This window comes from Lathyrus oleraceus, chromosome 6 (genome assembly GCF_024323335.1).
Source record: "Lathyrus oleraceus cultivar Zhongwan6 chromosome 6, CAAS_Psat_ZW6_1.0, whole genome shotgun sequence".
Lineage (NCBI taxonomy): Eukaryota > Viridiplantae > Streptophyta > Magnoliopsida > Fabales > Fabaceae > Lathyrus > Lathyrus oleraceus.
Window position 1 is genome coordinate 492,762,289 of NC_066584.1, and position 15,946 is coordinate 492,778,234.

General features: G+C 35.9%; 1 protein-coding gene and 1 long non-coding RNA gene across 2 annotated transcripts; both read left to right on the top strand.

Moving 5' to 3' along the window:
• Positions 1–6,931: 6,931 nt before the first annotated feature.
• Positions 6,932–8,020, top strand: LOC127093635 (uncharacterized). Its single transcript, XR_007792599.1, has 3 exons — positions 6,932–7,228; positions 7,412–7,460; positions 7,557–8,020. It is a non-coding gene; the product is annotated as an uncharacterized LOC127093635 (long non-coding RNA).
• Positions 8,021–8,119: 99 nt separating this feature from the next.
• On the top strand, positions 8,120–12,305 carry LOC127096404 (uncharacterized). The gene is made up of 9 exons (XM_051034976.1): positions 8,120–8,315; positions 8,426–8,464; positions 8,565–8,702; positions 10,424–10,563; positions 10,725–10,801; positions 11,479–11,578; positions 11,622–11,771; positions 11,872–11,968; positions 12,145–12,305. The coding sequence occupies exons 1-9, from the start codon at positions 8,163–8,165 to the stop codon at positions 12,286–12,288; spliced, it is 1,038 nt and encodes a 345-aa protein (XP_050890933.1). The 5' UTR covers positions 8,120–8,162; the 3' UTR covers positions 12,289–12,305.
• The last annotated feature ends 3,641 nt before the right edge of the window (positions 12,306–15,946 follow it).

The window sequence follows — 15,946 nt, forward strand, 5'->3', positions numbered from 1 at the left end:
AATCGACGATGAAATAGTTGTGAAAGAGATGAGACGTGAATTGTAGCCCGAGGTTGTAAGTTCAAGTGCGAGGTTATTAGCTATCAAACCCTTGATCATACCAATTCCTTGAGTAGTGATATTACCCAAAGAACCGAGAAGAACTTCGCCCTATCTGTTGCCTTCCACACACTTACTACTAACGAAATGCAGGAAAGAAGAACCTACTTCTTTTCAATGAAATTTTTCACCATTATTGACAATAGCTCTTTCTTACTAACAACCTGAAAAATCAACAAGATCTCTAAGAACGGTTATTTTCAAGTACGCGCCTCCTTCAATCAATCTTATAAATCTAATTGACAAGATGTGAACTCAATTAAAGTTGTAGATGTGAGAAACACGTTTCAAGACTTTGAACACTCAAAACAGAGGAAATTGATTTTCGCACAAAAATAAAACTAAAAAATATTAACATAATGATATATGTTATGTTTTAATGATGGCAAGAAATGATTTATATGTGCTTGAGATAAAGTACACGGAATGGTTGAAAAGGGTATTTAGATTTGAATCAGGAAAATATGATTTGAATCAAATGAGAAAAATGAAAGAAATACCCAAAATTTGAAAAATATGCCAGTTGATTCGGATCAGGAAACACATGATTCGAATCACAAGCCTTGTTATTCGAGTCAAGAATAAAAAATCATTTGAATCAAATTTCCTAGAACTAACGTGATTTTTAGGTAAAATAATTTGATTCAGATTATGCTGAAAGTTTGATTTTAATCAAATCCAACAGAACCAAACATGATTTGTGAAAAATGAAATTAATTTGGATCAAGAACGAATTTTGATTCGATTCAAATCATAGAAAATTTATTCTTAGAAAAGTGACCAGGATTAAGTAAAACATTCGATCATGATCAAATTGTTGAGTTGAGCTACTGTCCAATTTGATCAGAATCGCGAATTCATTGTAAAACTGTCTGATTCGAATCAATCTTGTAAATATTTTCAAGTTTTCAAAAGCTTTTTGAGATTTTACCTTGAATAAAATTTGTTCTGAAACACAAAAGGGATTTCATTTCACTATCATATGTTATTGATCAAAGAACATTTAGATCAAGATCAAATCTAGCCAAAGTTGTATGCATGCTAAACATGAGAAATGCAATCATGAAGGAGACTCAATGAGTCTAAATACAGACATAGATAAAAGCAATAAGACAACCAACAAAATAACTGGATAATAGAGATATGAGACTCCATGATTTCCCTATCTAAATGCATAAAATTAGGAGCAGGAATAATAATAAAACCTACAAGTATGAATCTGCAAATGACAAATAACTCGGTCAAGTTTCTGGTCGGGATATTAGAAGATGTTCTTGTCAAGGTACAATGTATCTAAATCCCCACTAATTTCATTGTCATGGACATTTGAGAGGATCCTCATATGCCTATCATTATGGGTAGGTCATTTTTGTGTACCGTGGGTACCATTATTGATGTTAAGAGAGGGACGTTGAGTATGGAAGTAAGGTATGAAAGATTAGATTTTATAATGACCACCATGTTGGAGGGCCCCTTCATAGAGGTTTTATGCTATTTGATTGAGGTGAAAAAACAAAAACCACCCGAGCCGAGAGAAAAAGATAACTTGAGAGAAAAGGTTGCAAAAGAAAAAAGGGTTAAAATAGAGGAAGATGATGGAACGAATGAGAAGATGAGTTTGAAGTACATACCACCCCATAAAATAAAATAAAAAGGGAGTGGTACGTATGAGAAGTTGATTGGAAATTCGGCATGGAGCCCTAAAAAGAAGGATGAACCACCTTGAGTTTTTATATACTCATGTTCATCAAGCTCAAAAGATGTTAAACAAAGCGCTAAGTCGGAGGAAACCCATGTTTTTATAATTTAACTTTTGTTTTTGTTATTTCTGTAGGGTTAAATAAAAGGGAGACTCGTGAAAAAGGCCTCATAGGAAGAGATGTTTTGAGGAATGATCAAAGTGCTAGCCAAACCAAACAAAAAAAGGGTGAAAAAAACAAGAAAATGGGCCCCCATTTGAAAAATTAAGGCCAGCGCGGCAAGTCTGTGTCCCCTAACACGATATGTGTTGGCCCAAGGCACCTAAACTCTAAAGGCCAACACGGCCATACAAAAAATTGAGGTTGACACCCCCATCCCATGTAAGCACCCAGGTTTATTTCAAACTTTCCATATTCTTTCCCATAGACCCCACCACCCCAAAATTTGCAAAATCACTAACCACAACACTACCCCACACGCAAAATAAGTCTGAATTTTTTATTTTTCCTCCCTCATAATTGTAAAATACTCTCTCTCTCTCCCTCTCTCTCTCTCTCTCTCTCTTCATCTTCAACATCTCTCATATCCAACTTAAAAACCTTAGAACTCCATTATCACCCATGACAAAGCTTCAAAATTTACCATCTTTCTCCACCCAAATCCCTAACCCACTTCACAAAACCTTCCCCGAATCATTATCTTAACCACATACCTAAGCCAAAACCTCTATCAAAGAAATTTGAAAAGTTCTCAAAAATTCTAAACATGGAACCCAAGAAGGCAAACAAAGATAAGCAACCAGAGAGCTCGTGGCCCAAAAGAAGAAGAGGAAGCATGTCAAATATTAATCCTCATGGATTCATATCCACCAAAGAAGAACACCACAAAAGGTACGAATTTATTTCTTAGAGTCGAATAATATGTCTCGGTACACCGATGATGAGACCCTTACTACTTAGGATTGCAAAATGATGTTGATTTTTTGTTTAATAATCTAGGGTTGCACTATCTCGTGCATTGTGATTTTCTGGTTTATGCAGACCTTACCTTAGAGTTTCTATGTATTCTAGAGGTTAACACATATAAGGTATCAGATGGCCCCACCGAAGAAGCAAAGAAACAGAAAACCACTGGAACAACGAGTTTCTGGTCGCACAATTTGAATTTTGAAATCCCGATTGAGACTCTGGAGGATATGTTTCACATCCCTACTGATAGGGAGGGTGATTTCCCCAAGTCTTTTAACTCAAATGAATTATGGGCCCATATTCCTGGTGAGACCCCCTACACTTTGAAGATGACTAAGGCCTCTCACAGTCAAAATATTATTTTTCGATACATTCACATTGTCCTTGCACACACCTTATTTGCTAGAGGAGATATCACATGGAATGCTTCCCTAAGAGAGATTTATCTCCTTCCTGCCATTGTTAATGGCTATTCTTATAATGTTCCTTCTTTTTTGGACAAATAGTTGAGTTATGTTGTTAACTTTTCCATAAAAGATATAGTGATAGGGGATTGATTAATCCCATTGCGGAGAATTTGGATGTCAATTTTTATGAGGAAATCGGGTGCCCTCATAAGGGACGCTCGCATTGTGATTTAGAGTCCCCATCCAATATGGGGATGATTTACTGTGATGGTGAATCTTATGGCCTAATGGTGAACGATAGGGCTGGATTTTACCTACCATGCAAGAAAACAAATGTCTGAGCTAAGAAAAATTAGTTGTATACTGTTGGAAACCCCTTCGCATAGGAATCTGTGGAGGATGGTTTTCCTAGCAATGAAACTAACCATGCAAGTGGTGTTGTGAATGAAAGCGAGACCCAAGCCCTCTACCTATCAAGAAAGCGGGAAATCCCATGCAAGTGGGATTTTCTAACAATGTGTTGTGTGTGTGTGTGCGTGTGTGTATATGTGTGTGCATGTGTGCGTGTTGGCGTGCGTGTGCGTGTGTGTGCATGTGTATGTGTGTGCATGCATATGTGTTTATGTGCGCGCACATGTGTGTGTACATCCCGAAAATTTTAGAGTCGAGAATGCTTCTAGAATTTTCATATAACCGGTGTACATCCCTGGAATTTTTATGAGGGCGGAAAATTATTGTAAAGTCGGACAATGAGTTCCACATTCATCCCGGACTCAATTTACCGGACTCTTAACGACCGTCCAAGTCAAAGTCATTATGGCATTCTAAGGGACAAATCCGTTATAGAACGACTAAAATTTAGTATTTAATGCACACCTCTTTAGTATCATTTTTCATAGCAGATTAATCCAAACTAAATAATCATTTTTCATAGCAGATTAATTCAACTAAATAATCATTTTTCATAGCAGATTAATCCAACCTAAATAATCATTCTTCAAATAGTGTTTCTCGGACCACATAATCCAACCTAAATAATCATTTTTCATAGCAGATTAATTCTCGATTGCACAATCATACCCAGTGTATAACCTTTCCAAAATCTCCATGAGATCATTGTATCACGCCCATATGTTCATCATGGCAATATAATTTAAAGTCAATATCCTTATCACCTAAAATTCTTTCTCGGATGCATATAGTAATACATGGGAATAGATTGTAGAGAAAAATATGAAAAATATGGACAATCTCATAGTAGATTTCGGTGATAAGAATCGGAAGAGTGAATATGAAAGCCTGGAGTATCATATGAACGCTGCTTGCGAATGCAGCGCAAGCATCGGCTATGCGAGTTTCACTTGATGAGAGATCAGATTAAAAAACATGTCAGATTGAAATTTCTATATGTGGATTCCAACGAAATTGGGTTGAATCCAGGCTAGTAAGGAATCAAAAAGCCTTTTATAGATCGACGTGGGCGTGGTTTGGCATGCATAAAAGGAAAAGAGCCATCAAAGCTCATCGTCGCCAAGAATAGAGTGGGCTACTAAGGAAACTTTCAAGTCTACATCATGATAGGCTAATTCGACGGGTCTCCGATAATCTCAAAGTCATAGCCGTCACTAACAAAACAACAATAATGTCAGGTGGAAACCAAAGTACTGAGGCTGTTACAATGGAGAATGCAATATATTCGCAAGAAATGCAGTTGCAACAAAATCTTGACTTCCTGCTCTCAAATTTGAGACACTTTTTCTCCATTTGGTGGCTTGCTTGGCAAATGATAATGATGATATTATTCGTTCTATGAGGGAGGCTACTATAAAGAAGTTCATTGGTTCTATTAGTACTAAATGACTTGAATATATTCTTAAAATATGTTCTTTCTTGGTATTTTGGTGACAAGCAGCAACTCGAGGGTGTTGCCCAGGATTGATCCTAAGTAAGGGCAAGACGGATTTTAGACCAGGAACTTCAAATTAAGGTGTCTCATTTTATTTTTAAAAAAATAAAATATATATTTATGATTATATTAAATAAATTATAAAACCTGTAAGAAAGAAAATTGTAGGAAGTTGTAGGAAAGAGATACCGAGTCCGAGCATTGAACCTGTAATTGCTCATAAAGTTCTGAAGAAGCATTAACGTTGCTGCTTCAGCCTTAATTTGAACCTATTTACTGTTATGCTGAATATTCGGCTCTGCATGGAAAAGACTCGGGAGTTCACAATGCCGACACCGATACTAAAACATAAGTGATGCTCACACAATCTTATAGGGGTCGACCTCTGTCAATCAACATAGGAAATGCTATTAGATTTCTCAAAAGACGGATAGCCAAGTCTAGTTATATAATATTAACGTGAGACTGGTTTGTTTGATGATGGAGTAGTTAGACAAAGATCCAAGTTTTCTTTTGGGGGTTACGTTAATAATTTCATAAGATGGTCGATAATTAAGGATGAAATGGAATTGCATGACAGTAGAGTATTGTTGATTGATATGTGGTGCAAGAGAGTATTGCATATCTGGTACTCTAACAAAGCATCGATTATGACGTCATGTTAGCTGCAAAATAGTTTATTGACCATGTACTGTAGCAGTGAAGATTTGAATGTTTTATTTACTATATAACTCATATCTCTCCCTCTTTGATCAGTAAACAAACTCAAACCATCACAAAGAAATCAGTTTCTTTTCAATTGTTTTGAACTTAGGTAAAGTGTGAATTTGGTTCAACCTTGTTTGTTGATTTTATTTGATGAGAATTTGGGATTGGATATGAGGTTTTGGATCATTATGGTTGTGATGGAACAAAGTAATTGGCCTTGCTTTGCACTTGATCTCTTTTTTGAAATTGAATTTTTTTTATTTGTGCAATAGTTATTTAGATGGATAAAAGTGGAGCAACTTGGAGGTATCTTGATGGTGAAAGAAAGGGCAAACAAATTGGAGATTGGAGAACATTGGCATTAAGCCTTAGCTTTGGTTTTGGTTGTTCTAGAATAACTTATGTTTAGGTTTAGGTTTTTGTCTTGATCAATGTAAAAAGACTTGTAATATGTACAAAAACCACACTCATGTAACATGACAATTTGTAACTTTCATGGCTTTTAACTGTAAACATTTTACCTCTTTGTAAATTGAATGGCTTTAGCAGCAAATTTCTCCCTAAATAGAAATATGTTATACAAAAGGAATTATGACATGGTCCTACTCAGACGCATGGATATACACGAAGCGAACATGATCATCAAGGAAATCCATGAAGGATCATTTGGAACGCATGCTGACGGTCATGTTGTGGCCAAGAAAATCTCGAGAGCATCCTATTATTGGTTAACTATGAAAATTGATTGTTTCCATTATGCCAAAATGTGTCATAAATGTCAGATTTATGCCGCCAAGGTGAACATGTCACCTACTCCTTTGAATGTTCTGACAGTATCATGACCATTCTGCATGTGGGGAATAGACATGATCAGGATCATCGAACCAAAAGCTTCCAATGGACACCAACTCATACTAATTGTTATAAGCTACTTCACACTACGCCAAAAATGACTTTTAACAGCGCATCTTAGACAGCGCTTTTAAAAGAAAGCGCTGTCTAAGGTTAAAATTAAAATAAAACACGGAAAATGTTCCAAAAAAATAATGAAAGCGCTTTTAAATATAGACCTTAGTCAGCGCTTTTGATAAAGCGCTGTCTAAAGTCTTTAAATTAAAAAAAAATTAAAACCAAAAGCGCTGTCTAAGGGGGGGTTTAGAAAGCGCTTTTGGAAAGCGCTGTCTAAGGCATACCTTAGAAAGCGCTTTCCACAAAAGCGCTGTCTAAGGTCTAATTAAAATAAAATTTCAGACTCCATTTCAATTTTCGTTCTCTGTTCTTTTGTTTTCCCTCCTGCGAACGTTGAAACCCTATCAGCGAAAACCATAACAGCGAACACGAATACACTTCCATTTTTCGGTTTCAATCATTGAACGTGTTTGAAGAATCGTACGTGTCTCGACATTTGGGTGTTTTTCAGATTGAAATCACAATACCCGGTACTAAACTATTCGTATTCGGTTTCTTGCTATTTATCCCCAATTATTGTTTTTCAATTAGAGTTAGCTAGGGTTTTCAATTCATGGTCTGGGTAAAAGATTGATTGTGGCTGTTGTTTAGTATAATGCTTTTTGAAAAAATTTATCATCATTGACGATTCGTTTTTGTTATTTTTGTTGCAGATGGATACCCATTTGAACCCCCGAAGATGAAGTTTACAACCAAAGTCTGGTATGGATATGTTGTTTCTGTTCTCTATCTTGTTGGATCACTTAACATAGTGGTTAAGTTTTACATGAGTATGACGGTAGAGTATGTGATTGGCAGTGTTAAGTGTGCAATCCAGTGAATTGGCGGCCTGCTAAAATCTGCTGCTGCACCCTATGGGTTCTCCTTAATGATGCTGATCTATTGGGATCTTTGTGTTTCATTGATATCTACAGTGGTTTATTGTTTATTTATTTTTTTAGTTGAAATGTTTTTACTCAACCATAAAAATGCTACTTTGTTTACTATTTTCAAGATTTTGGTATGTCAACATTTCCTTTAGACATTCTTGAAAACATGAAACTAGATGGGAAGATACAAGCAAACCAAACACACTGTTCTAATTTGTTAGTGTTTAAAACTATTGCATTTGTTACTTGGCATGTTATTTTTCTGGAAATCTATAGTGTAATCCCATAATAAAATTTTGGGTTTGGTTGAAGATAAGCTCTTCTAAGACCATCCTTTATTTATGTGTGATATAGAAATTGTTTTGACATTTTATGCCAGGGTTTCAATCTGTCTTGAATTAATCTGTCTTGAATTAATTATTGAGTATTGATGCCGGTGTAACCTCTAAACCTACTAGTATTGAATTCATTTATTAACCTCTAATTCCGATTCACTTCGTCGTCGCAACCCAATTTTCCACCGTCTCTGCTAACAATGGACGGTGAAGAAGAAGATGAACAAGTGATAGCTGAAGAAGTTGAAGCCATGAAATCCGTTTATGAAAACGATTGTACCATTCTCAATTCCATTCCTCCTCACTTCCATTTATCCCTCAAACCCAGAACCGCTGATGTTTCTTCTCACCAGGTTCCCAATTTTTCTTCAAACCCCTAATTTCATTTTTTTTTAACTTTTCATAATTCTAATTCAATTATTCATTAATTAATCCCCATTTTTTAAAATAAATTTCTTTGCAGTTTGTAGAAATTGTTCTTGAGGTACATGCAACTCCACAGGTATGTTTCAGTAGATTAAGGTTATTATACTATGATTGTTGAATTCAATTATCTGTTTATAAATCAGTAGAAGCAACAAAAGCTTATGTGTTTTTTTTAGTATCCAAAAGAACCTCCTTCTGTTGCTATTGTGGATTGCAAGGGTTTGGATCAACATAGACAAAAGCATTTATTGAATCATATTCAAACTAAAGCCAACGAGCTTTCCCCTGGATTAATGCTCGTAGCTCTTTGTGAGGTAATCAATCAACTTATTGTTTTATTTATGATGGAGGTGCATTTTTTTTATAGAATAGTATTATTCATAATTTTACTTCATATCTCTATGTTACTGTTTGTAGATAATCTTATATTCTATACTCAGGATTACAAATTCACATTTTTCAATAAACCTATTTATCTCTTCGGTCGCCGATATGCCAAGTTTTTCAGACTCTGGTTTTCTATTGGCGTCGGGTTTTCTCTTTCTCTCATGCTTGCTGTCACTCTGGTAACAATTTCCCCCTTATTATTGATGTATATTGTTTCATCCAATTCGATTCATTGATTTTCTTCTTGTAATTGTTTCAGATTCTGTTTTGGGAGTTAGCAACAGCTTTGCATCTATGTGGAGATAGCATTAAGTTTCGAAGTATTGCCGCTGAGTTGCTCTTTGGGTTCCCTCATTTGCTGTCTGGTTTGAGATTGTCGCTGGCTGATGCTGGATATATATGTATTTCTACTGTCATATCTGTGTTTGTGCATGAATTTGGTCATGCACTCGCCGCCACTAGGTTAGTTCACTTGTTTTTATTTTGTATGACACTGTTAGTGCTGGTGCCTTAGGGAAGAATTTAATGAGTTTGAAAAGTAAGATTCCAAAGTAATGTTGTCAAGATCATGAGTTTCCTCTTGGAGGTTTGATATTGAGTATGATTGTACAAACTTGGGATTAGGGGATTAGGGGGATCGACGACAATCTTTGTTAAGACCTCTTCAAGGTTGGATTTTGCGACCTTGTTTGCTAAAAACCCTATTTTTTGTTTCTATTCACTGCTTCTGATCTACCTCTGCCTTTTCTTTCAACTGCGTGTGAACCCACCAGCACCAACGTCACACGACCTTTTCTATCTTGTGCCGGAGCAGCGCATGACCCTCCTATGGCCTCTCTTTTGCTAGTGGTGATACTCCTGAACACTCCAATAGCTGCTTCCGTTATCCTTCTCCCCTGTTTTTATACTTGTTGCCTTGCGCAGCTGCTGTTGAGACGGAGGCTCAAACAAACCAATACTCATTCCTAAACTCAATTAAAACCCTAATAGATAAAATAAGCATATCTTGTGAGAAAAAAGTTCACGTGCTTGGATGAAATGCACTAAAATAAGCATATCTTTTGAGACTTTATGAATAGATTCTAGGTGCCCCAAGCCCATAGTGCTTTCAAACATATTTCAGCATCAGAATTGCAGCATGTTATTTCAAAACAACCAGGGTGTTTGTCTAAGGATATTTCCGCATCAGAATTGCACCATTTTATTTCAAAACAACCCGGGCATATTTCCAATGATATTTCAGCACTAGAGTTTTTTTGTTCTTTTATAGTTTTTTTACTGTGATTATGCAGATACCAAGAATATCAAATTAGTTTTGCTTGAAATGTCAAAAGCTAGATTCTCATGCCTTATGCTATTGCACCTTTTCAATGGAAAGCAGTGAGGGAGTACAAAACTTAAATGAAGAATATCAACCATTGAAAACTGCTTAATCTTGTGAGACTGCAGACTCATTTATTTATGGTCACTTTGTGCATCTTCCTGCTTTTATGTTTCTGTTGTGATACGTAATCTTTTGCTGTATAGTTTTGACTAAAACTTTGGATAGGGATTGAAGTCGTGGAACCTGAAAAATGAATATAGCTCGTCAAATAATGTTTTTTTGTGCAATAATGATTGATAATTGGTTATTGGAATGTATTTGAAGGAAGCTGTAGAGAAACTCTCAGATATGAATCATCCTGATGGTGATTGTCCATTGTGCTTATTCCCATTGGTGACAGAAGAACACAAAAGTGAAACCTTGCCTTTTATGAAGTTAATGTCTTGCTTTCACTGTTTTCACAGGTAGGGTGCCTATTGATTTTATCCTTCTATTCTATTTTCATTATGTTAGATTTTTTTACGACCTTTGTGTCATTAATTTTTTCTTGGTTTAACATTACATTTTCAATATCTAATTTTCCCTTCCAATTTCTGTTTATAATTGGCAATGAATGTATCATTAGATGGTGGAATTGGCTTGAGAGTTCTAAACAAACAGGGTCTTCCAAATCAGATAATGCAACGGCTCGTCGTAACAGGGGTATGTGTAATTGTAAAGTTGCATTTGACGATAGACATGTATAAATATAGTTTTCTTCAGTGTGAAATCATTCACTTTTACAAAGTATAGAAGCTTGAAGGACTAATAATCTAATATTCCTTACTGTAAATCCTCTTAAGACATGGTTGGCTCCTAAATAAATTCCAAAATTTTCAAATTTAGTTTGAGTTTTATGATTTAGTTGAAATGTAAGACCAGTATAAAATATTTTCAACTTGTGGTTGTTTCTCAATATCTGTAGAAATTATTGCTTTGGAAGAGAATTGTCATTGATAGATTAAACCAAATAACACTGCTATTCTTATGATTGTTTATTTGAAGTGTACTTGAGCCAAAGAACAACTTGTGTATGATAATTAAATTGTAAGTAACTTGTTGATGCTTAAATATATACGCATTAATGGACAACTTCTTTTGCATATTTAACAATTGCTTATCGCAGAATTTTCAATTTCACACAACTTTGTTTCTGCTCCTTGCCCATTTCATGATATATATACCGTTCGGTATCTAAATGTCAACTTTGTTTATTGTATATATTTCCAAATTCCTTTTTTACGTTTATAACACGAGAGTTACCGCTGGAACGTAGTAAAAGCACGTATTGTGCTTCAAATTAGAAATTAAAATAGCTGACTTTTTTCTATCTTAACTAGCTGTAGTGTTGGCTGGCGGTGGTCACTCTGCTAATGGTTATGTGGCCCAAGGCTCCCAATCTGAAGGGGATTCTAACAACATAACTATGAGTCTGCTTTTGTAGTTCTCGGTATCTTCATATCTACATTTTTTGATATCTCAGTAATGAAAATCTGTTGCAGATATTTGTTGGAGGGCTTGATTCTGAAATCAGCGATGAGGATCTCAGACAACCGTTTTTGCAATATGGCGATGTTGTCTCCGTGAAAATTCCAATCGGTAAAGGATGTGGCTTTGTTCAACTTGCTGACAGGTAACACTTGTGGCATTGCCAATATCATCAGTAGTGTCTTATTTTCGCCTCGCTTGCTATATACGCCACGTTTTAATGCCTTCTGCTCTTTCTGTAACAGAAAGAATGCTGAGGAAGCTATTCAGGGATTGAATGGAACAGTGATCGGGAAGCAGACCGTGCGTCTTTCTTGGGGTCGCAGTCCGGGAAATAAGCATGTGAGTTATATTTTCTTCTTCTACGAACTCAATTTATTCGTAATCGGCCTTTTTTATTATAAGCATTACAGGCATGATCAATGCATCTATGTATTCCGCCGTTACTGATAGTTTGTTATTTATTTTCTATTATGAATTGAAATAGTTCTCTAATTTAATTTGTTGGAATCTGACAGTGGAGGAATAATGATTCGAATGGAAACCATTATGGCGGGCAAGGTTACGGTGGTCACGGATACGGAGGCCATGGATATGCTGCTAGACAGAATCAGGATATAGCGATGCAACAACCTGCAGCTGCAATTCAAGGGGCTTCGTAACGGCCATAGCGCGTTGCGTCGCGGATGGTATTGAAATAGGATGAACTTTATTGCTCTGATAAGTGAACTGTAGTGTTATTTTTGAATTTGTAGCTGGGTTGGATATGTAAATGTTGATATATTGTCAGCTGTATTTGTCGTCACCATACTATCATGATAAAGCTCAATATTTGTTCATAAATTTGTGTAATTAATGTGTACATTTGTAGTATATGTTATGACTTGTAAATGTGTACATAAATTTGTATATATTTTGATACATTTAAGGCAAAATTGGTTTGAATTGGTATATATATATATTTGTTAGCCAAAATTGGTAGAAAAAAGGCCAAAATGGCATATATAAAATGTGATAATTGTCTGTCAAAATCTGGTTGAAAACAGGTAGAAATTCTGGTTTATAAACCTGGAAAAAATGTGGTTTAAAACAAAAGCTTCAAAAAATTTCGTATACCTTAGACAGCGCTTTTGTAAAAAGCGCTGTCTAAGGGGGGATTAGAAAGCACTTTAGGCAAAAGCGCTGTCTAAGGGGGGGCTTAGACAGCGCTTTTTGAAAAGCGTTGTCTAAGGTATACCTAAAAAAATTAAAATAGGAGGGTCTTAGAAAGCGCTTTTGGCCAAAGCGCTGTCTAAGGGGGTGGGGCTTAGACAGCGCTTTTCAAAAGCGCTGTCTAAGGTATACCTAAAAAATTTAAAATAAGAGGGTCTTATAAAGCGCTTTTGGCCAAAGCGCTGTCTAAGGGGGGGGGCTTAGACAGCGCTTTTAAGATTTAAAAAAGCGCTGTCTAAACCTTTAGCAGCGGAGGTTTAGACAGCGCTTTAAAGCGCTGTCTAAGGCTAAAAAAAGCGCTGTCTAAGGTCTTGTTTGTTGTAGTGTCACCAAATGAGTCAAAGTCGTGTATTACGCCAATGTCACGAAGCAAGTGGTTGTTTGCTTCATTAAGAAAGATATTATATGCCGTTACGGAGTTCCCAATAAGATTGTCACCGATAATGGTTCAAATATCAAAAACAAAATGATGAATGAGTTGTGCGAAATATTTAAAATTAAACACCATAACTCATCACCATATCGGTCCAAGATGAACCGAGTCGTAGAAGCAACAAACAAAAACATAAAGAAGATCATCCAGAAAATGGTGATAACATACAATGACTAACATGGAATGCTTCCTTTTTCGTTGCACGATTATCAGACGTCAATTCGCATATCAACAGGGGCAACCCCTTTCTCTTTGGTTTATAGCATGGAAGCAATACTTCCTGTTGAAGTCAAAATCTCCTCACTGGTAGTTTTGATGGAGACTAAGCTAGAATAGGCGAAATGGGTTCAGACAAGGTTCAACTAACTTAACCTTATAAAGGAGAAGCACGTGACAGCGTTATATCATGGTCAACTATATTAGAGGCATCTAAAGAAAGCATTTGGAAAGAAGGTCTAACCTCGAGAGTTCCAAGGCAACCTGGTGCTAGAAAAAAATCTTGCGGATTCACAAGGATTCACAGGGAAAGTGGACACCAAATTACGAAGGTCCATGGGTTGTGAAGAAAGTCTTTTCTGGAGGTTCTCTGATTCTCACGACTATAGGCGGTGAAGAATTTCTACTTCTAGTGAATTCCAAAGTTATCAAAAGATAGTTTTCCTAAAAAAGTGAAATACAAAAGTCCGCTATGTCGAAAAATCGAAAGGAAGACTTAGGAAAAAAATGGGTATCCCGGTGGACGAGAAAAAATGACATAACAGCCCAGGAAAAAATTAGGGATAAAAACAAAAGAATGTAACCTGCTAAGTCGCAAACCTGAAAGGGCTACTTGGGAAAAAATGGGCATCTCGGTGGGCTAAAAACCCGAAAGGATGGTCCAAGCAACAGTTAGGGATATTTTCCAAAGGAAAAAGATTATGGTCTATGAATATACGCTACAATGGAAAACTCAAGACGAGAAGAATCAATCCATCCACTCTCATTGGACTAAAAATGTCACGATCTTCAAAGAACATTAGGAATGTAGCAGTGTTGTAATTCAATGGAGACTCAAAATAGTTCACATTGCCATTTTACTCCTTTCTAGCACAACAACTACCTCTTTAAGGAATTTTTATTCTTATGCATTATCAACCATTTACGGGTCAATTCATTTAAATGAATGATGATGCTTTCATGAAAGCTTTATTCATTATTTTTGTTTTTGTTTTATCTACTTGTTTGCAAAATATTGACTATTTTTTATAAACACCGCATTAAAATGTTGGACAATAATAAACGCATTTGAGAAATAGTAAATTATTTTTATTAATGAAATGTCTAAAGGGAGATCAACAATCCCCAATAATGCGCTCTGCACTAATACATAAAATCATTTCCAGGTCGATATGGGCTATTCAACACATAAGTCAGAGTTCTTCCATGAATAAATACCCAACTTACCCCCAATGGATCAAACTTGGGGAACCAAGAGCATTCACGTCTGTCTTCCGATCATCGCATCGTCAAAATTCAAAATGTCAGGAAGTCAAACCATTTCCACTTACCAAAGCCCAATCTTTCATTGGTAGTCAAAATGACCAAAGCCCAATATTTCATTGGTAACCAAAATTAAAAGCCCAATCTCTCATTGGTAACAAATAAAACAAATATCCAATCTTTCATTAGTAATCAGAAATCAAAGTTCAGTCTTTCCTTGGCAACCATTAAACCAAAATCCAATTTCCATTGGTACTCAGAGGTCCAAATTGCATTGGTATATCAAGAACCAATTGACATTGGTACACCAAAACCTCAGCATTGCTTGACCTTTTCGAGGAAAGAAAATCAAGCCCCACCGAAACGCAATCATCTTTTTGCATCCTAAACGAATTAATCATGACATATAATGCATCATTTTATGCGTAGCATTTCCACCGAGGTGGAGCATTATTCCATAGAAATGAAATATGCATATATCACATAAGTCAAGATTCGGGACCAATCATGAGAGTATAGGTCAATCCTCTATCGAGTCAGTGGTATTTCTTTGAGTGAGCTTCTAATCTACATGTATTCTCATTAGATGTCCCCAGTGGGCCTCTTGAATTCCATTGACCTTTTTTAACAATGATATCCCCAACGAGTCTTTTCCATTAACATTTTGATAATGATGATATCCCTAGCAAGTCTTTTCCATTAACCTTTTGTTAATGATGATATCCCCATCGAGTATTTTCCATTAACCTTTTATTAATGATGATACTCCCTAGCAAGTCTTTTCTATCAACCTTTTATTCATAAACTTTATTCCCCAACAAATCTTTTATATTCATCCTTTTGTTGATGATAATCTTCTCAGTTTGGTTTAACCATTAACCTTTTGTTGATAGTGGTCTCTTCCACTATGATCTTATCATCATCCTTTTGTTGATGTTGATCTTTGCGGTTTGATCTTACCATCATCTTGTTGTTGATGGCGATCTTCACAGTTGTGATCTTACCATTATCTTTTTGTTGATGACGATCTTTAAAAATTAATCTTACCATAAACCTTTTGTTGATGGAAATCTTTGTAGTTATGATATTACCATCATCCTTTTGTTGATGGTGATCCTTGTCGCTTGATCTTACCATCATCCTTTTGTTGATGGCGATCTTTGAAATTTAATCTTACCATCAATCTTTTGTTGACA

Bases quoted from the DNA above. Each gene is read 5' to 3' on its own strand.
- LOC127096404 (XM_051034976.1), top strand. From the start codon at position 8,163: ATGGACGGTGAAGAAGAAGATGAACAAGTGATAGCTGAAGAAGTTGAA. The intron at 10,564-10,724 runs GTAGGGTGCCTA...ATGTATCATTAG, and splicing joins TGCTTTCACTGTTTTCACAG to ATGGTGGAATTGGCTTGAGA. The intron at 10,802-11,478 runs GTATGTGTAATT...TATCTTAACTAG, and splicing joins AACGGCTCGTCGTAACAGGG to CTGTAGTGTTGGCTGGCGGT.